Source organism: Tachypleus tridentatus, chromosome 12 (genome assembly GCF_004210375.1).
Source record: "Tachypleus tridentatus isolate NWPU-2018 chromosome 12, ASM421037v1, whole genome shotgun sequence".
Taxonomy (NCBI): domain Eukaryota; kingdom Metazoa; phylum Arthropoda; class Merostomata; order Xiphosura; family Limulidae; genus Tachypleus; species Tachypleus tridentatus.
The window spans coordinates 21,150,233-21,172,555 of NC_134836.1; the positions used below are offsets into that span (position 1 = coordinate 21,150,233).

At 30.5% G+C, this 22,323-nt stretch overlaps 1 protein-coding gene across 1 annotated transcript in view; it reads right to left on the bottom strand.

The window, feature by feature from the left end:
• LOC143235124 (low-density lipoprotein receptor-related protein 2-like) overlaps window positions 1–22,323 on the bottom strand; it is a 167,841-nt gene that overhangs the window by 3,718 nt on the left and 141,800 nt on the right. Inside the window, 20 exon segments of the mRNA XM_076472960.1 lie at window positions 1,606–1,696; window positions 3,615–3,782; window positions 4,603–4,725; window positions 5,345–5,521; window positions 5,960–6,180; window positions 6,875–7,021; window positions 8,747–8,900; window positions 9,337–9,412; window positions 9,414–9,466; window positions 10,047–10,169; window positions 12,175–12,306; window positions 13,521–13,772; window positions 15,886–15,964; window positions 16,302–16,460; window positions 17,754–17,893; window positions 18,202–18,456; window positions 18,707–18,832; window positions 19,493–19,615; window positions 19,886–20,005; window positions 20,808–21,050. Coding sequence (XP_076329075.1) covers window positions 1,606–1,696; window positions 3,615–3,782; window positions 4,603–4,725; window positions 5,345–5,521; window positions 5,960–6,180; window positions 6,875–7,021; window positions 8,747–8,900; window positions 9,337–9,412; window positions 9,414–9,466; window positions 10,047–10,169; window positions 12,175–12,306; window positions 13,521–13,772; window positions 15,886–15,964; window positions 16,302–16,460; window positions 17,754–17,893; window positions 18,202–18,456; window positions 18,707–18,832; window positions 19,493–19,615; window positions 19,886–20,005; window positions 20,808–21,050 — 2,962 coding nt within the window.

Here is a 22,323-nt window from a genome sequence, read left to right on the forward strand (position 1 = left end):
TAAACTAGAACAAAAAATTCACAATTTATGAAGCTTTTTAGTCAGTTCTTGTGTTACACACTTGGAGTTGTAACAGACAAAAAATGCAACCAAAAAAACAAAATTAATATTTTCCAATACATGATCTCCTAATAGTAAATGGCATATGAAAAAATTAATAGTTAAGTACTAAATCATATGGCCAAAAATGATAAACTAGAACAAAAAATTCACATTTATGATGCACCTTCTATTTTTTTGGATTACAATAAAATATAAATATACAGAATAAATTTGTTTAACATCAAACCAATAAAATATGATATTTTTTAAACCAATAACATTATTCATTCTCACAGTTTTAACAAACCAGTTTACTAGACACCTCTACAAAACAGTAAAATCCTGCATTTCTTCAAATGTTATAATGATACAAGTGAAACAGAGTAAATGCTAAAGAATTATAGATATATTTAAGAAATCTAAAACAATGCTGTTAAGTAGAAGTATCTTTTTCATTGTTGTGAACATTTGTGCAAAGCCTGACAGGGGGACCCTTGTCCCTACTGTTGAACTGACAGAGGAGATAGAAGGGATCCAACCAGAACCAACGCCTCACTATTTTATTTGAACAAAAGTGGTATTTCTTTCTCACTCATAATTCTTATAATGCACTCCACAGTCCTGAGATGCTGTGGGGCATGAAGCAGGGACCCTCAGATTCATGATTCAGCACAATAATAGCAGGATTCTAACAAACAAAAACAGGATAATTTAAACTAACTTGCAATTGAAAATATAGTTAATTCTTGCCTCTACTCCTATGTATGAATGATGCTAATGCCATTCTTACTATCTTGTTTGCATTCTTTTTGAAGGATTTATAGTATTAGCCAACCCTATGAAGACTTGTTCTTTCCTTTCCTCACCTGCTTGGATTTAGTTTCATTTTTTAAACAATGTTTCAATAGACATAGGAAGGTTGTAGTTATAACCAAATTCTAAATACATTGAAGGTACAACTGTAATATTTATTACTGGATGATAATTCCTGTTTGAGTCTGTATTTAAGCTTTTTTTTTTTTTAAAGAAACAACAAATTTCTGTATAAAAGCAAACTTCAAGGGGGTAATAACCTCAATTACACTGAAATTATAATTTTTTAAAAATTATTTCTAGTTATTAATAACATGTATAAACACAGATACTCCATTTGAAACAGTCACCTCAGTGAAAGTGGTTGCCACCATTGTTTGGATTTTTTAGTTGTAATGTAATAAAAAGAAGCAGAGCAAAAAATCCAATCTTTATGGTATGATATTTACAGACATTACCAGAACTTGCGACTTAGCCATTACATGACCTGTTGAAGTGATATTTAAAATACCATTTTAATAATCTGAGCCATCCATATGTAGGCAGTGCTACTGCAAGCCTGATTAATATTCATATTTTAATGCTATATTTCACTATCTTTAATGTGTAGAAAGCTTAAAAAAATAAAAAGTTTAAAAATATTTTACAATCTAGAAGTAACAGATGCCTAGACATATTTAGCACCCACCATTTTCAGTCTTAAACAAATAAAGTTATAATCATGACATAAAAAAGTCATTTATTACTTACAAGTTACTTCTACGTAGGACAAGAAAAATTCCAATAGCTAACAGCAACACAATCAGAATGACGAAGATTGGGACAATGACAGCAGCAACATCTAACAATGAATAAAAACATTGTAAACTAAAGTACAAATATTGCAGTTTCACTACAAAAGTATCCCAATGCCATGTCAAGCACAACAATTATAAATTAAAAACAATTATCAAAACACATAATGAAGACCAAAACTTTACAAGAACTGAATCTGTAATTCTTTGCCATGTAAAACAAGGAATTACAAAACCAAAAAAGTCCACAAGTGTACATAAGTCTAAAAATTAAAACTATTACAATTAGATTATTTTAAAATACATAACACAGATATTTTAAAAAACTGAACTAAAATCCAAAACAATCTTTTTTTTAAATAGATGTACTGAGATAAAAAAGCAAGAATTACTTGGCCTGAACACCTTTTCAGGGGGTGTATAGCTACAACTTTGTTCTCTAACTCAATATGCTACATCGAGTATTCAAGTAATTAAAATGGGTCAAGCTTCAATCTTGCAGCATCAAATTTAAAAAAAAAAAATTTCTGGGTGGTAGATTATGCCTTCCGACCTCCCTAGGTATGGCAGTGGTCTGACTACACCAAAACTGTTTCTTACAGCGATGAAATTAGAAGTTACAACCATGCCCACATTGACAAATGATAGTATTGAACGTTACATGCTATTACACTAAAGGATAACCTCCTGAGCTTATTGAACCTTGCAAGATATTACTGGGATTATAGCTAAAAAACATTAACACTGCAGATACTCAGATAATGAAACTATGTATTTAAAAATGGATAGATATATAAGGAATATACTTATTTAGCTATACTGACTGCCAGGTTGGGTTTTATTTCAACCCTTAATAACAGTTTATTCTGATCAGAAACAAATGTCAACAGGATAGAATTTGTACATTCCATTAAAGCTTCTCAGGATACAAATGAACTTCCACACTGGATATAAGATAATAAAATTCTCAGAAATATTTTATTACTTTTGAATGCAATAAACAGAGGTGTCTCTGTAGGGCAAGTGACCACTGAAACAATTGTTCATTGCTATCATTATGTTGGATTCATTGACATTTGTGATGAAGTGTTTGATCTTTGTCACTCCTATCAACATATGTGAACTTGAATATGATTGATTTAATCACACTAACAATCAAATTAACACTTTCATGATACAGGCATTCTTCAAGAAATGTGAATGATAAACATTAAGCTAAAAGCCTGTTTAAGAAATATATTGCATGCTCAATTTTACAATCATCTTTCTGAGATTAGAAACTTTCTCACTGAGTGCAATTTGGTTAAGCAGTCTTCATTTGAATCAATTTGGCACAGTTATATTAGTTACAAAAATCAAAGCAGCAACGTGTCACCAGATCATACTTAGAAACACTTAATACAATTTTCCTAATTTATAACTGGCATTAAAATTAATAGAATTTTTGTAAATTTATGACAGGAAATTCTTACTTTTATAAAAAAAATTTGAATCTGGTCCTTTGTTTTTCTACTTTTAAGTTTTATTTTAAATGTACAATTGTAAAGCATTTAAAAATAAATAGGTGATCCCACAGTTGGTCATAAGTTTTCTGAGCACTGCTTTATATACTGTGGGATATATGGAAGTTATGTGAAGGGTTGTGAGAATTGGCCATTACTTCATCAAAATTAAAATTGCTTACAGGCAAGTTTTGTACTGGCACATAGAACTCGGTAGATGTGAAGTCAATTGTGTTAGAAAAAGTGCGAAAGATACTTAGATTTCATAGCAAAATATTAAGCACATCAACATATCCTTGGGAAAACATTGTTCTCAAATAACAATTTCTTTGAAGATATAATTTTGAAGAGTATCATTTTGTTAACACCATATTAAAGAATATTTAATACATTATCAAACATTTGTTTTATCCTAAAAGATTTTAGAATTTCAAGAAAAACTCAGTCACTGCTCTTTTCTTACCTACTGTAGAAGACTTAGTTGATATTGGTTCTCGTCCTAGATAGTTCTCACAATGGATACCATTGAAATGTTTTTGACATTTACACACAATTTTTTGGGGACCTTGATGACACACTCCACCATTCTTACATGGGCAGTGATATGGCTGAGCTTTCGGAACTTCCATGGCTTTAAATACAAATGGATGCTTGGTTTTCAAACAAATAAAAAATAGTTCATAAACTGTCTAACATACTGTTTTCATGTCCAATTTAAAACCATAATGTCCTAATTAAGCAACTGGCAAACCAGCATAATAATAAGACCCAGGATTGAATCCTGGCTACTGGAACTACATATAGCTCTTTTTCGGACTTCACTGAAAACAGTAGCATATTTGTAGCTGACATGTAGGATACAAGATAATATGTAGTATCTAATACTAATAGATTAGATAACTTGTAACTAATTAGTACTTAGAGTTAAGTGGCTGTATAAGCCTCTAATCATTTTAACAACAATTCAACACAAGACTATCATTAATATTGTGTAAAGACTTCAACATCTAGACTTTTTTTTTTAAGTTTTGTGCAGTAAAATAACAATAAAAATGTGTCTTTTCAAGCATCTATTTTATTTCATTTTTTTTTAGTTTTGAAGTTACTGTTTCCAGGAGTGGTTGGATATTAGCTTTTATAAATCCCATTTTTCTAAAAAAAAGTTTTTCATACATCAATTTTTTTTTCCAATTTCTAATGCTCATTCTAGAGTTGAATAAATTTAATTAAAAGTTAGTTAAACTAATACTAGCTCTAAAGCTGTAATTAACAGCTTAAATTATAAGCAGCCTTCTCTTCTTTATTTAAAGGTTAAACTGGTTCTCAGTCAATTTGTGAAGTATGTTTTATTGTTACTGCCTGAAAAATTTATTCTACTAATGCTACACAATGTTAAAAAACTATTTTAGAATCTCATGCTTACTAAGGTAAAAAATACACATTACCCATACCTGCATTACAAGACACCTGCTTTGATTCCTGAAGTGCTGAACCATCAGGACAAGCACACCGATGCCCTCTTGGAATCAACAAACATAAGTGAGTGCAACCACTGTTCTTGCAACGGTTTTCAACTGAAAGTGTTTCCCCAGTGTTTATAATTAAAATAAATTTATACAAATAATAATGTTAATACTAGTAATTCGAAAATAGTCCTACAAAATCTGAGAAGTAAAGAACCGAGCTGGCTGTGTACACAAGATACATTTCTTACAGCCAATGGAAGAAAAATAATTTTAAAGGTAGACAGTTTAATAAACAAAACCGATGTGGCCATATAGTTGTCAAATTTATATGAGGACCGTAATTTAAGTTTCTCCTCAAAAGTATATAAAAAGTGGGTACATGCTCAAAATTACAGGTGAAACAAACAATATGCAGTAACTGAAATGTTTTTAATAGTATACTTCTAATGTAAAACACAGACAAAAAAATTCTCTCTCTCTCTCATCATAACTGTCAAACGATTCATCAGCTGGATATTTTAATTTTACAAAATACTTTAAAGTGAAAACTAAACATTTTTAAAACAAATAAAGCATTTCTTAGTTTATAACATTCCTTTAAAAACCTAGAGAATTACAAATTATTCAGTCACTAAAGCCTCTTATTAAAACTAAATTATTCTTGATTTTCACTAACAATAAATCTTTGCAGTGGAGAAGGTTTTATAAAAGACGTCTCATTTCCTACCTGAGGTGTTGTATTTGCTGGGCTGATAAATTTTTATATCAGTGGGATTCTCAAGTTCTCGACGAACTCTGACCTTAATGCCCCTACCAAATTTATCCTGCTTGTAAATTGCTCCAGATCGTGTTACCCAAAACAATTGGTCTTCAAAGAGGTCTAAACTGAGTGGGTGTAAAAGGTCTGGAAAAATATTGTCTCAAACCATAAATATATATATATATATATTACACACACATACACACACACACACACACACACACACACACACACACACACACACTTTTTAACTTTTCATTTGTTGATATACTGTATAAAGTTACTAGAGCAATAAAACATTTTAAATTTTGTTGAACAGGTGGGATTTCTAGAATTGTTGTAAAATATCTTATTCTTATATCCACCCACTCACGCATATGACCATGTACAATGTTTAATGCTGTGAATTTCTTTAGAAAAATATGGTAGATAAGAAAATCAATTTTAGTACCAATGGAAATAGAGGTTATATCTTGTTCTAACTACAAATTCATTAAAACACACCACTGTAATTATAGAAATGAAAAACATCTGGAGAACATTTTAAACAGTTCAATAATAGAGAAATGTTACTTTTTATACCTCCACTAATCACAGTCACCCTGTCACTTCCATCAACTTTCATAGACTCAATAGCATTTAGCTTTGAGTCACACCAGTATAGTCGATGACCTCCTTCATAGTCTATTGTTATCCCACTAGGGTATCCTAGTTTGTCATTCACCAGCATCTTTCGTTTAGAGCCATCCATCCATGCTGACTCAATCTTAGGTGAAGACCCAGCATCAGTCCAAAAGAGCTTACTAGAATAGAAAACAACTGTCAAGAACAAGAGAAGAACAAAACTGTTTTATGAAAACAAATTCCAAAACTTAATCAAACTCCACTAGCATAATCATAAATGATGAAAATCCAACAAGAAAATGGACAGTTTTAAAACCTGCCCTGAACCATTTGTAGACAATAATGTATGGTAAATAGCAGTTATACAGGGTGTTTGGAAAGTCACTGTGCATTTGTATATTTATTAACAGACATGTTTCAATATAGAATACAGGGGGTAAATATGAATGACAATTATAAACAATGTTGAAAGTGACCCCCGTTGGTAAAAGTACAGGCTTGGATCCTTTTTATTTTGTTTCTAAACACCGCTATCAGTTGCTGGCTTGAAATTGACCAAATAAATGCTGTTATTGCTGCTTTCAAAACTGCACAGTGACTTTCCAAACACCCTGTATAAAATGATTAGAAAAACAGTAGATGCAGACATTTTTTTAAGAAAATAAAAAAATTACATAGAATAGCTTTTAATACATTGAAATTATTGCATGTTTACTGCCAGACATCTACATTCATCTATTACATGTAGAAATAAATATATGCCATAATTCTGTATTATAATTTTACTGTTTGTATGAAATATTTTTTATATTAAAACAAAATAGCAGACTTACAGAGGTAATCATAAACACCAAATCAGGAAAGGAATCATACCCAAGTTCAGGGTCCAATGCTAATGAATCTGGGTGTTCTAAACCTGTAGAGATGATGGCCAACCTATATCGTCCATCTAACAAACTGGTAAAGATCCTTCCATGAGGGTGATTTCCAGACAAATCTGTATCCATCCAGTAAAGGTTACTGAAATTGTGAGGAAGTTAAAGTTTAATGTATAATATTTTTGTAACAATTTCTGTCATCAACATAAGAGAATTAAAAATGTACAATGTACTTGTAACACTCTGAGACCAAAGTCAGGAATGGATTTATTAAAATAAATTATAATTATTACACATGTGAAAAAAAAAAAAAAAAATGTTTTTGTTTCCCCCTCCTTCCATGATAAAGTTAACAGTCATGAAGATGGATATGCAATGCTATGAATTTGTACAGAAAAATATGGTACACAAGACATAAAATCAATTTTAGTATCAATGAAAAAACCAAAAAACATCATGTTTAGATACTGGAAGATGCTGAGAAACATATCAAAACCTTGTAAGGGTCTACAAACCAGACAGACAGTTTATGTGAGATTCACAAATGATAATTTCTCCTAGACTTCCTACCATGTGTGCTTCCAATAAAAATCAGGAAACAGTTTGTTACAGTAGAAAAATACATCGTACATATTTGATCATTCATTAAGGTTTAAAGATATTTTATGAAGATGTTGGCTGTACACTAGTGTATTATCCAGCATTTTACACCTTCAGAAAAATCTGAAGATTCAAGAAGTTCAATGATAAGAGATTTTTAATAACAATAAGAAATATCACATACAACTCACTAACCATCCACAACCCAATTACGATTTTCGTTTCTTTTTTTTAAATAACCTAACTGCTATGGGGCTACAGACTTACTAAAAAAAAATGCTGTACTGTGTACAGAGACAAAGCATGTATACTGAATATTAAGATTTTGTGATCAAACTGGATGTTTAAAAGCTGAATAAAAATCTGATTTGTTTTTTAATGGTAAAAGACATATTTCCTCATCAAAAGGGCTTCATGGCACTAAACACATAAGACTGATGAGCACTTTCATAACTGTGGTAGAGGTTTGATTACAACAAAAATAACAACAGTTTTTATATTTAAAGTTTAAATATTAATTCAATAGTTCTCCAAAGCAACCTCTTAGTATACCAGTACCGAAATACATTTATCTTAGCCAGTACTCAAATATTTGCTTGACACTTCCTTTGCCAGGTAACTGTGCTCTCTAATGAACTATTTATCATGTGCTGAGTGCAATCAAGTGTTCTTCATGAAAGGTACCCTCATGATTATGTCAATGAGACTGCATTTCAGGTAACAATACTGAAACCACAAAGTGTGAGTGCTAAGCCAATGCATGCTTTGTCTGTCATTGTTTTATTTAATGATAAATCTAAATAAATGCACCAAAGAAACAAACAAAAAAAACTTTTAAAAGATTTACAGCCCTGTTTTCAAAGATTACCACCCTGATGTTATATTTAAAAGTTAATTAAACCACTTTATTATCAATGTATCTTAAATTATAAACTGTTTGATGCCAAGTTTATTAAGTTTCTCATTTTCAAAAGGAAATAATTAAATTCCCAACCTGCACCATAATAAGCCTCTGATTTCTAATTTATGCATTTATCTTCTTGCTTTCCTAAGATACTGCTATGTGTTCAACCCACTGAAGCACTCATCCAAAACTATCTTTCAAGAACTGAGTAACATTTTGTTTGACAGTGCTATTAGACAAGTTTTAGAAAGAGCATATTCTGATTCAGATAAACTAAACAACTGTCTGTTTTGTTTCATCAGTAAAACACCAAGTGAAATTTTATTATATCTCAAACATTTAAAAATTAAACTTTACTATTACCCTGAAGTCCAGTCCACAGCCACAGCACTAGGCTTTGCAAGACCTTTTACTTCTAGATTCTGTGGATAACCAGTTCCGTCATTGGGATCAGTTGGATTAGGAATGAATGACCTTTTAATAGTTTTATCAGAAGTATCAGTCCAGTACACAATAGCTATAAAGGAGAGAGGGAAAAAATTACATCCTTAAATTTAACAACATTATAAATGAACAATAATGGACTGAACTGATGAATACTTGACAAAAAATTTAAATTGCACCTTACCAATATATACAAGCTTTTAATCAAATTAATTATTATTTAAAGCTTTAATAAGGTATCTTAACAGCAACATACACTACACCAAATACAGATGATACCTTAATTTGATTTACATTAAATCAATTGTTGTTGACTAGCATTGTTACTATATACTGGTTCAAACATATAACAGTTTAATGTCATATATAATAATTAATATTTTTAATTTCCCATACTGCAACCCAGTTTACATCTTCAAGTGATGTTGAGGATTAATCTCATAAATTGCAGTAATTATGAATTCTTAGACAACCCCACTTGATCAGCTTAAGAGGAAGTATAGGCTTACTATGTATTGGATCATAGTCAATAGCAAAAATCTGACTCTCTTCTTGGATCAAGGAAGATTGTCTCCCATTTTTTTTCATCCAACATACGAATTTCTGAACCACTAGCTATCATTACAACAGCTGGAGGATCTAAACCAAAACATTTACACACACAAAGCAGAATTAGTAAAAATTATACATACAATGAAATGTAACAAAGAAAATTTCTTTTGTGATTACCAAGTAAATCAATTTTTGAAAAAAATAAATTCACAACATATGAAGAAACATGTTCCAAGTATAATGAGCACAAACACTACAATCACTGCTCAATTTTATGAAAAGCATCCCTTTTATGGATCAGGTAGAAATGAATATAGCTTTCTGATTGCATGACATAAGGGGGTTAAACTTTTGGTACATCCTCAACCATCATTTCTCATCCCACAAACCATAATAAAACAAACAACAAAAAAGCAAATAAAGAAAATCAGTCATCCAAACAGTATAAACATTTTAACAAATCTACACTATTACTTACCAGATACTAAGAATGTGTAACATTGTTTTACTGTAATTATTTTAATTTAATGTCAGAAATGTATCAACTTTTAATTATTGTCATTAATAAAAACAACAAAAATTTAATATTCTATTATACATAAAGTATATTTAACATATGCTATAGCTTAGTATCATGTTACGTGGAAGTTGAATCAAGTAATACCACCTCCAGTTACACATCCACCTAGATATGCCTTAAAACCCTTCTTACAGGAACAGCTGTAAGTTCCATTGTAGTTTATGCATATCTGGGAGCAGTTGTGACCAAACTTTGCACATTCATCAATATCTAGAGAGAGAAAAAAACATTTTAAATAATAATTTAAAAAATAAAGGTTATAATTAGTCTAATTTTTTTAAATTTCATAAGACTTAAAGACATGATCATTCTGAAGCTTTTAAAATCAAACTCAAGTGTTAAAACATGCATCATTATTAGTGATATTAAAGAGAAAACAAGCACTGCAAGCAATGAAAATGCTGATAATGCCTAAATAATGCAATTTATTAATTGTATCGCAACAGATCAGGGGCCAAAGGCCATGTCATCACATTTGTTGACCTGCATTCAAAAATGTATGGAACTACTATTTTACGAATTTATGTTTGGAATCAAATTATAAATAATTTAAACTTTAATGTTATATACAAGTTAATTTCTTAATTTAAAAGTAAATATTAAAACAAACCATCTAAATAAAGAGTTTAGTATTTTCACATCACAAACATCTAATTTCATCCAGTACTACATACAACATATCTCGTGACTCACATATTCTAGCTTGTCAATATGGGTAACTTATGTTTAAGTCTATAGTTTCATACAAATTAGGAACTCAAGAGCCTTGTATCTTTTTATTTTGTTAAGACATGGCCTATGCACTGAATCAAACACAGTGACCCCATTCCCCTGTTTCTACTTTTAGAAACAGACTTATATAATCTTACTACAATATACGACATGAATAACAAATCAACAGCTCAAAATGTCCCCTAAGTGGTTTTCTCAGCCACTTTAATTTGTGAAAAGGCTACCACATTCTTTCGATCAAATTTTAGTCTGCTCAAAGTTTCATACTTTTAGACTTAAACACAGCTTAGTTATTAAGCTTAATAAATTATAGTGGAATTATGACATCAGTATAGTTATAATTTTTTTGGTTATTCAACTGTATATATAAATCCTAAAAAAATTCTGTTAGATATCCTCTACATGCAAAATTTAAAAAGGCTTAACAACCAGTATCCAGCAGCAACCAAGTTCAAAGGTCACAGCTAGAAGATACAACTGTTTGCTTTATGTCTATTTATTGTTCTGTATTTTAAGAAAAATAAGTTTAATAACTTATTTCTAAATAGTAATCACCTATATATATAGTGTATAATATTTTAAATTTTAATGCATAATACAAAATACTAGCCCCCTAAAACAGTCAAGACCAGGTCAGTTTTATATTACTGGATACTGTAACATGAGTGCACAAGCCCCAGATCAATGCAAGTTATGTCGTGTTAGCTAGGCATAACTAGAAGGTCAATACATATATCGTTATGAGACTTAACCTACTTAAACTTTTCATGCTAGAATAACTACATATTAGTCTTTTTTTTTAAATGATGGTTACGTGGTCAGTCAAGTTAACACAACTCACACAGGAAATAAAAAATAAGAAATATAAAGTCTTACTGAAAAGAAATGTTTGTAATGTATTTAGGAGGTTTTAGAGTTACACAAATAACATTTGAGGTTTTTGAAATGAATAAGTTTTTAATCATAACATGAAATCACTAGTAATCAAACAGACTCAATATATTTGTGTACCAACATCTTGTAATCTTTACTAGTATGCTAAATTTTGTGAAGGTACACATTCTGTATCAAAGGTTATAGGGTAAGTACTTAGTGTGAGAATGTGCACATAGGTATGAACTTGTGTACATTATACAGAGCCTATTGCAATAGGGTTAGAAAAAATTAAAATACCAGTTTGTTCAACTTAGTTATAATCATATTTTTCTTCTAGTTCATAGTTAAAGTTAGTTATGATCATATTTCTCTTCTACTTCAACTTACCCTCACATTTCACATAATTAAAAATATATGTTCAACATATTTAAAACTTTATGACACACACACACACATAGATCTGTGGGTATGAGAGAAGAGAATGTGTGCTTATAAACTTGTATAGATGAGATTAAATCCTTGAGCTGCCACACACAAAGCATGTGAGATCCCTTAACTACCTTGACATTGTTTGAAGGTAACTGGTTTAATATTTGGGACTACTTACCTTCACATTGTTTGGGATTACTTTCCATAACTTTATATCCTTTAGGACACACACAAATATATCCTCCTTTTTCCAGAGCTGTACAGTTATGTTTGCAGCCACCATGGGTTACTGTGTCGCAAGTACCTGTGTCTAAAATATATTTATAAAACAACAACATGACTTTAACCTTATCTTAAAAAAATATTAACATGTATAACATACATTGCTAAAACTTAAACTGTTAACACCCTCACATACAATTCATTATTATGATGAAGGTAAAAATAAATTAGCCTTTATTGATACCCAAGTTAACCAACTACACAATTTAATGTCAAAATAAAACATCTATTGGCCTCATTGACAGCTTTATATCATTTTAAAGCATTATATTTTACTGTCTCCTAAACAGAACTTGCATCTGTTCCAGCTATTTCTCCATTCAATTTAACATTACCTTTTTACAAATAAAACTAAGCTTACTAGAAATCCTGCAGATTAATCATTTCATGAATTCTTCCCCTTCCTTTCTTACACAAACAAGGAATTCTCAAAAGAACACAACTTCATAAACTAATCTATTATATCTATTCACGTATTAGGTTATGTATTCATTTCAAATTTATCATTTTAAATTCACAATAAGTTTCAAACCTTCATTCTGTATTTCTGCATTAGTGATTTGTCTATTAACAACTTCACTGTAACTGCAATGACATTTATATTGGCAAAACTTTAAACCACTTAAAAATACTTGACTGACCATATAGAATATAAAATTTTAAATTCTTATGCTTCTGCAGTATGTATACACAAATAATAACTGCAACATTGTTTTTATTACGTATTTACTTCACACTCTGCATACGTAAACGAAAATAAGCTATAGCAATTATGAACACAATTTTTTTAAAAACAAACAATGTTAGTTAACTTGCTTTCCCATGCTGGAGGTTTTCTTATTATTACTTCTATTTACAGTACTAAACTAACTGCCCACAACAAGGAGTCACTGAATTAGGAAAGTGTGAAATAATTATTAATCTTGTATTCCTGGTCTTGTTTGATAAGTACTATTCTCCTTGCTTAGATGGTTCAAAGAGGTGGTAGTACCTTTGAAGCAAGATAAACATTAAGGGTAACAAACTCCCAGTTAATTAACTAAATGTCTAGATTATACTTTATATTATAGATGTACCCAAAGATATAAGAATTCAACCCTCAAACAATGAATGTGTGGTTACTAATTAAAGAATTAATTCCAGCTTTTAGATGATACAGAATGAGCACTTGGTTGTTTAAATTTGGAACATTATTTAAAAACCCAATGATAACTTGTTCATCTAAGCAACAAAAATACTTACGACATCCATTTTCATCAGACATATCCCCACAGTCATCTTTGTGATCACATACTTTGGAACGGGGGATACATTTCTGGGTCAAGCACTTGAACTCTGTATTGTCACATTTAACAGGTGGACTGTGACACAAAGTGTGATTGTTTTCATCTGAACCATCACCACAATCGTCATCCCCATTACATAATTTCCACCTTGGAATGCAGCGATGGTTCCCACACTGAAACTGTCTGCTTGTGTCACACTTGTAATCTCCTGGAAATACACAAATGTAAAGATTCCATATAGTTACTAGTATTCTCGACAAGATTTTCCATAAATCGATTCTGTCATATATAAGAAAAGTGAAAATGAGCTGCTATTGTACATTTAACATCTTAATGACACAATTTCCTCAAACTTCTTTATAACTTAATATGCACAAAAACAATTATTTTTTCAAATGTTCTTAGTTTCAAAAATTGAAATTACAGATTTTGCTTTTCTTAAAGCACCATAAAAACAATGTTGTGTTGGTCTAGGAGCTAAATTTGTGTAGGCCCTAAATCCCATGTAATTTTACATAAAATAAAATTACCAATGAGCCATAAGGCTGAGCCCTCTCTAGCCTATAACTAAATATCGCACTGTTATTTCCAATTATCTTAGCTATAATCAAGTAACAACAACAAATGAAAAAAAAGCTATTATAATGATTAGGACATAGAATTATTTTCTTGGATATTGACCCTCTATGGTTCAAGTTGTAAGACAGTCTCAAAGTACCAATGTAAAGGGGACCCAGAGACTGAAGCCATGGTGAGAGCAGATTTCCTAGCATTTGTTATGCAATTATTATTCAAGATAAAAAAAAACTTATACAAACAAAACTACACTTAAATATATTACAATTAAGATTATTTGTGCAGCAATAACAAAAATATAGTTTTTTAGAAGTTAACAAGTCAAAAACAACTAGAAATTTGACAAATAAACAACAAAAACAACTTTATGTTAATACTACCCCTCTCAATTCAGTAAATTTCAATTATAGTCTTCTAATGTAATCAAATGTGTTTTATATTAGCACTGTTCCTTTAAGATTAAGTACAAAAAAAAACACGAGAGACAATCATGTATTTTAATATTTACATTAATGCAGTTATGTTACAAAAAGTTAACAAGTCAAAAACAACTAGAAATTTGACAAATAAACAACAAAAACAACTTTTTTATGTTAATACTACCCCCTCAATTCAGTAAATTTCAATTATAGTCTTCTAATGTAATCAAATGTGTTTTATATTAGCACTGTTCCTTTAAGATTAAGTAAACAAAACACGAGAGACAATCATGCATTTTAATATTTACGTTAATGCAGTTATGTTACAAAAACTTGTAGAGTGCTTTTATATTAACAATACATTTTCATTTCCTATACGGAAACACAAACTATGGTAACATCTTTGTGTGTTTGAAAAGTTCAGGTATGTTAGTACGTTCAGTGTGTTATTTATTTTGTAAGTTAACATTTAATGACTATTTAGTTTTCACAACAGGAGTATTAAAGATTGGTTGTCTTAAGTGTTAGCTGTGACAGATTTCATCATGTAACTTTGTACTAGTTGTATGTTGTGTTGTGTAGGCTTTACAAATTGTTGATGTTGCATTACTATAATCTTCAGTATTTTTCTTGTTACCTTAACAGAGTATGTTAAGCAACTGCATCTCAATTTAGAGAAAGTACAAGACCTCAGTAAAACTGAAGAAAAAAATCAAGTGCAATTCAGTAAGAAAATTTGTTTGAGAAAAAAAAAAACATGAAGTTAACTGGCATGAGTGATTAGCCATGGTGAGCAACATTTTATATTGAGTGCTCACAATTTATTAGAGATAAGGGAAATAATGTTTCATCAAAGGGTATTATAAAGTAATTGAACCTGTTTGTGTAGATTTTCATAAAAATGAGAATTATTTGAAGTTCAGGATACAATTCAAGGTAGCATAAGTGAATTATTCACTGATACTATAAAAAAGAGTAGAGTGAATTGGATTCTAAAGTGCATGTGTGTGTGTGCATCATTTGTTATATTTTTAACACAAGTTTGACTTGTTTTGAATACGTTATTTTAAAGCAAGTTGTGTTCTGTCCTTTTATTGTTGATATTTACCAATAAATCATAGAACCTACTGTAGAAGAATCCTCAGCCCACCAACATATATTTAAATTGGACAATGTATATGCATTAAATTCTGTGCTGTAAATGAGTTTCTCTCTAACACTTGCAGAAATGATGTTATTCACCATTTCCTAATCTCTTGAATTTGTTAAACTCAGATGATATCTGAATTGTTAATTCTCTTGAGAACAAATTAAAATGGCACTTACTGCATATGTCCTCCTTTTCATCTGATGAATCTCCACAATCATCCTCACCATCACAGACAAAGTCAAATTGTAAACATACCTGTAATAACAGCTGCTATAAGACTTGAAATACCAAAGTTCTTTTTTTCATGCATTCATAGAATAATTATTCAGATTTCAGAAACATTTTTTTTCCCCCTTTCACTGTAACTTAATAGTACAATTGTAATCTTTTTTTTTCCCCATGAATAACCAATGCAAACTTTATGCCTGTAATTTGTTATAATATTCTGGATATGAAGGTCATTCACACACAGATTCAGTAAACATGGTCCATCTAATGTGAAAACTTTGTTTCTACACGCTTACAAAAGAACAAGTAATAAAAAAAAATGTGCCTAAAGTACTACAACATCTGAGGAAATGAAAATACTTACAGTATTGTTACATTCAAAGTAGATATCTTGACAATATCGACCTGCAGGGTATCTAGTTGGACAGTTCTGTTCATCTGATATGTCGTGGCAATCTTTTCTCCCATCACACAAAAGCTTGGAATCAATGCAGTGACCACTCTGGCATTTAAACTGGTTTTCCTAACATAGGAAAAAAAAAATGTAAATAAACTTCTTAAGAAGATATACTTATTCAGCTTCTGTTGCTATAGTAACATTTACAACAGTTTTAAGTGTAGATTCACTTTGATATTTACTGATTACTGGATGCCCCCCCCCAACCTCTTTTTCTTAGATTGTCTATTCCTCTCAAGCTCATTCAATATTTTTTTAAAGAACATGGAAATGTGATTCAAAAGTAAAAACAAAATATATACAGCCCAGAAACAATAATGTCTGAGGTAGATAAAATACTACTGTGCAAAGAAAAAGTACTAAAAACAAAGCAGACAATAAATTTGAAATAACATCCAATTAAATATGCAAAGAAAAACACATAAAACAAAAGTAGTAATAAGGCCTTCAAAATGACCAGCTAAAGGTCATGGCAATAAAAGTATTTGCAAAATAAAAACACATTTACAACCAGAAAATAAATTTATAAATTTCCAATTCTGTATACTTAGCATACAAAAACAGATAAAATAGTGAAAGTAATAAAAAAAATAACTGAAGAGTTACACTTGAGAAAAAGATGAAACAACTGATATAATTATTAGGAAACACAGTAAAACAACTCTGATTTTTTTTTACATGAGCAAGTTGAACGAAAGAATCAAACAGCAATTATAATGAAAATACGTCACAGAGTGTGGTACAATTGGATACAAAATGGCCACTGACAGTGTATTGCATGTTAACCTGCTTAAAGAGATAAAGTAGTAGCAAAAGAATCTAAAATTTAAGAACACTGAGTAAGTTTATTTCTAAATCATATAAAATCAATTCTTCAAAATACAATTACCACTAGCTATTCATGAAGTACTAAATTATTAACTTTATAATTATATTTATTTAGTAAAATACTACTCCAAGAGGAAAAAATTTTGCCATACTCATTGCGTTTATTTTCCAGAAATATACTAATTTATCTTTAATACTCAAGAATAAACTTTTCAACTATGATATTATGATACAGCCTACTTTTACTGATCAGAGATGAAGTTATTTAAAACTGATCAAGACTGTATACCACTATATAACAATGTGTATTACTTAGATGTCTCAACAGTCACAAGATACTCCAACAACAGTACTTTCAGAAAATAAATTCTCAAACCAAATTGGTAACTACTTAGCACACAGTTTCATCCTACTTTATTAAATATTGTTACTGAACTATTCCGTGTAGTCCCAAAGTCACTGAAATATATTTTAACTTTCATAAAGACCAATAAAAGTATTATGATTTCAGTAGCCATGGTATAATCTCACCTTACACTGATAATTCAGACAACCTTTTTCATCACTTCCATCATCACAGTCATCATCATGATCACAGCGCCAGCTCGAAGGAATGCATTTCTTGCTGTCACACTGAAATTCACTTTCTGAACAATCTCTATAAAGGTTTTCTAAAAGTAAAACAAAAATAAGCAACCAAACTTTTTTTTAAATTACCACAAATACATTCTGAATGTTTTAATAATTGTTACATCTACAGATTTTAAAATATATAGTATACTGTAAATTAAAATAATGTTTTTCCCTACTCTATATTTAATCTCATTATTATCATAACCAGGCTTCATCACATGGAAGGTTTTTTTGGTTTTCTATACCACAAATTAGAAAAGCTTAAAAACTTAGTTGCAATAAAGAAAATTAGCACTTATAAAACAGGTTTTTCTCTTTCTGTAAAGGTACAATATCTCTAACTAACCACACATGGTTTCATCCTCATCTGATTTATCTCCACAGTCATCTTCGAAATCACAGCGCCACCTCAAGGGAATGCATTTCTGGTTCTTACACTCAAAGTCGCCAGTTTCATGACACTTAGGACAATATTCAGTGTTTGTCTCATCTGAATTATCTCGACAATCATCTTTTCCATCACAGAAAAGCCATGTAGGAATGCATCGATAGTTACTGCGAGTTGGACACTTCTGCCAGCCTTGTGTACAATTACGGTTTCCTACAAATTACAAAAGGAAAGGTTTTTCCAATCGAGCAATAGAGACCTCTAGAAACTATGATGTTGGTTGATGAAGTTGATTTTTGTAATTTTTATATTTTGCTTTCTTAACATACTATAGCCAAGCTAAAGTGTTGATATATCTTCCCCATAACCAACATAATAGATTGGTGAACAATCAGATTAAAATGAATAAATCTTTTCACACTTATTAAGTAAAAAACAGTCTTAATATTTCACAAAAACTTACGGCATAAATGAGCTGGCTCATCAGAATCGTCACCACAGTCATCATCAAAATCACAATACCACAGCTTGGGAATACATTTCCCATTTTTACAATGATATTGTGTTTCGGGGTCGCACTCTTGGTGATCTGAGAAGAAAAAAGTTTTCATACATTTAGCAATATACAGTATAAACTGAAATATACAATAGGATATTTCAGTTTGGATTATCCCATTAGATGAAATTGTATTAAAGTATTCTTGATCAAATATAAAGACTTATTTTAAAACTAACACATTTCCACAACACACTAAATTTCTTGTTTACATTCAAAGTTACCCAAATACAACAGTTGCTGTAACCACTAAATTTTAATGGACCAACACTCCATGAAATATTATCCTACTACCCATACTGTAATATTTACAATGGGTAATTTAAAAAACAAATGTTAAGACAACTGCAAATATTTAACATAATAAGCACGTTTTTCTTTTAAACTAATTTTACTAACATTTCTTAGTATTATTGTGATTTTTCATCAAACTGTTTCTTTGGTGGTGTTGTAACACAATATATGATTCAAAGGTAAACTTAGAAACTACAGAAACACTAATTTTACAATAAAGTTACAAACAAAAACGTAATTTAAATACTAGTACTACATTAATTTTCTTTTTACTATGTACACATAATAAATATAATTATATACAAATAATATTTTCCCCCAAAAAACAATTACTTTCATTCTGTTTAACAGTAAAACCACATAGTAAGAGCTGCTCTGACCAAGAATTTATACACTTACGACACACAGCAGGATCTTCATCTGATCCATCTGAACAGTCATCATCTCCATCACACTGCCAAGACTGAGGAACACAACGGCCAGTATTGTTACACTTGATGCTGTGTTCCCCACAGGGAAGGTCTGTTGAAAATTGTGAAGTTTCTTTGTGTAAAAGTATTCAGTATATTTATTAATAAAAACACAGATACAATTTTCAACAATGCATATAGTAGAAGTGTAGAAAACACACTTTACCTTGCATTGAATGCAAGCATTGAGACATTTGAAAACATAATGCCTATCTTGCTACTTAAACTCAAATTTAAGCTTACAATGTAAATACTTTAGTGAAAAAAATAAATCTACCAGAAAATGATTAAAAACTAAACATAATTGTACTTGTACACTCACTGCAATATTTTTCATCAGAGTTGTCTCCACAGTCATTATTTCCATCACAAACTTGCAGCTGAGAAATACAGGTCTGATTATTTTGGCACTGAAACTGGCCTACTTTACAAAAGAATGGAGCTGCAAAACAAAAATAGTGGCATGTACAACATGAAATAGTATGTCTTAAAGATCTCTGATTTTAAAATAGAAAACAAAGAAACTACACAACAGCATCAGTAAGAAAACCTAAGATATAACTTAAAGTCTAAATCAGAAGTAAAAAAAATGACTTGTATTGCTTTTACTTTATTACATAATATATTGAATAGGATTAAACAGCTTTTATACAATAATTTAAGTAATAATTTCAAACCTACATAGTGAAATTAGATTCAGTGAAACAACTGATTCAAGTTGAAGAGCACCAACTTGGTGTAAGCTAGAAAACTTGATTTAAAACAATATAAATAAACAATTTATCACCACAGATAAATGAATTTCTGAATACTGCAGTGTTAACCAAAATTATTTGCTCAAATCCAACTTCCTCAAAGGTAATTGGAATATTTTTGACAAAACCAATCTGATTTGTTTATCTTTCTATCAAACTGTGTGGAACAGTTCCATATTAACGCTCAAGGCACATTCTAAAATTTGAAAGAACATACAAAACAAGGTACACGAGATATACAGATTATGTAAAAAACGATTTTTAGGGAAATTCTTTTCTGGTTAGCCTGATGAGAATAGAAAATTCAATATAATGAACATTAAGATTTCTCCCTTCTACAAACTTATTCAAGGTTCTTTTAATACAATCTTTCCAATCTGAAACAATATTTTACATGGTGTTTAGCAAGCTCTCGTCAATTTTAAACAATATTTTACTGGTAACAGACAGACATACAAGTAGGTTCATGACACTTGCAAATACACTTACGACAATTCTTTTCATCAGATTCATCCCTACAATCATTTTTACCATCGCAACGCCAGATAATAGAAATACATCTATCATCACCACCACTACAGCGATGCTGTCCACTTGTACAGTTGGCTATACAAGTTTTACCATTACTGAGCAGAATGAACTGATCAGGACAAGCACAAGTATGACCACCACCAGGTGAAAGTAGACACAAGTGGCTGCATTCTCCGTTATTTGTCTCGCATGGATTAGGATCTGAAATCAATAGAATACAAGTTGATTTTATGTTTCATCACTCTTAACTGAAGGAAATCAACATTGCTATAACATAAGGGAAACAGTGTAATTCACAAAACACTTTGTACATTGTGTTGATCAACTATTAATGTTTTCTTTAGTATTTGTATTTATGACAAAGGTATTCAAGGCTATGTGTTGTCATCCACAATTTCAATGTTCTGACAACAGGGAATTCTGCCAGTCAGCAGCATTCTGCATTCTATCACCCATCATCCATGCTAAAAGACTGACTGTCCCTTGTATAATATACAAACAACTTAGAGTTAATATTATTCAGTTGCATAACACAGATTCAAACCCGTCTACAAATTCCAGAGCTTTATTATGGGTCAGATATATAGTCATGTTCTTAAAGTGCCTAATTTTCATGTACCTCTGCATGTCCACACCTGTCAGCTCCTAAAACTCCTTACAACAACATAAAGAAGCTCCAATTTAAAAGAAAATTCTAAACTGTTAATTCTGATTATGGATTTGAATGGCTCCTTGCATGATACTTTTCAAACAAATCAGTTCAAACCCAACAGCTCCTATCAAATAAAGTTTTTTAGAAAATATTTTCCTTTTCTACAGGGTGTTTGGAACGTCACTGTGCAGTTTTGTAATCATATTTTGTTCAGAATATTTCAAGCCAGCAACTGATAGCAGTGTTTAGAAACAAAATAAAAAGGATCCAGGCCTGTATTGATGCCAACGGGGGTCACTTTCAACATTGTTTATAATTATCATTCATATTTACTTCCTGTATTCTAAATCGAAACATGTCTGTTAATAAATATACAAGTGCACAGTGACTTTCCAAACATCCTGTACTTGCAATAGGTATCAAGATCCTACTTACAAAAAGTCATTCTGTTGAAAATTTGGAAATAAGATTCAATAAATCAAGTAAATATACATATATGCACAAGTTAAATTAAAAATAAATTATACAGGTGCTTTAAAAAAAGTGTCAGTAATGCTGTTTTTTGGTTTCATGATAAAATAAGCTGAAGTTAGAGAACATTGCCCTGCTTTTCTTATAATGTTTTCCATCTACGTTACAGAAGCTTAAGTAATATGACGCGCATGCTTACAAAGAAATTCTTATGTTAGGCAAGTTCATACAGAATTTCAAATTCTGGTATACACAGCTTTGTTAATATTTACTGGAAGAAATATTTCTACGTGAACAGCAAAGAATAATCCACTTTTATCTGTTTCAGTTTAAGTTTAATGTGAGCATTAT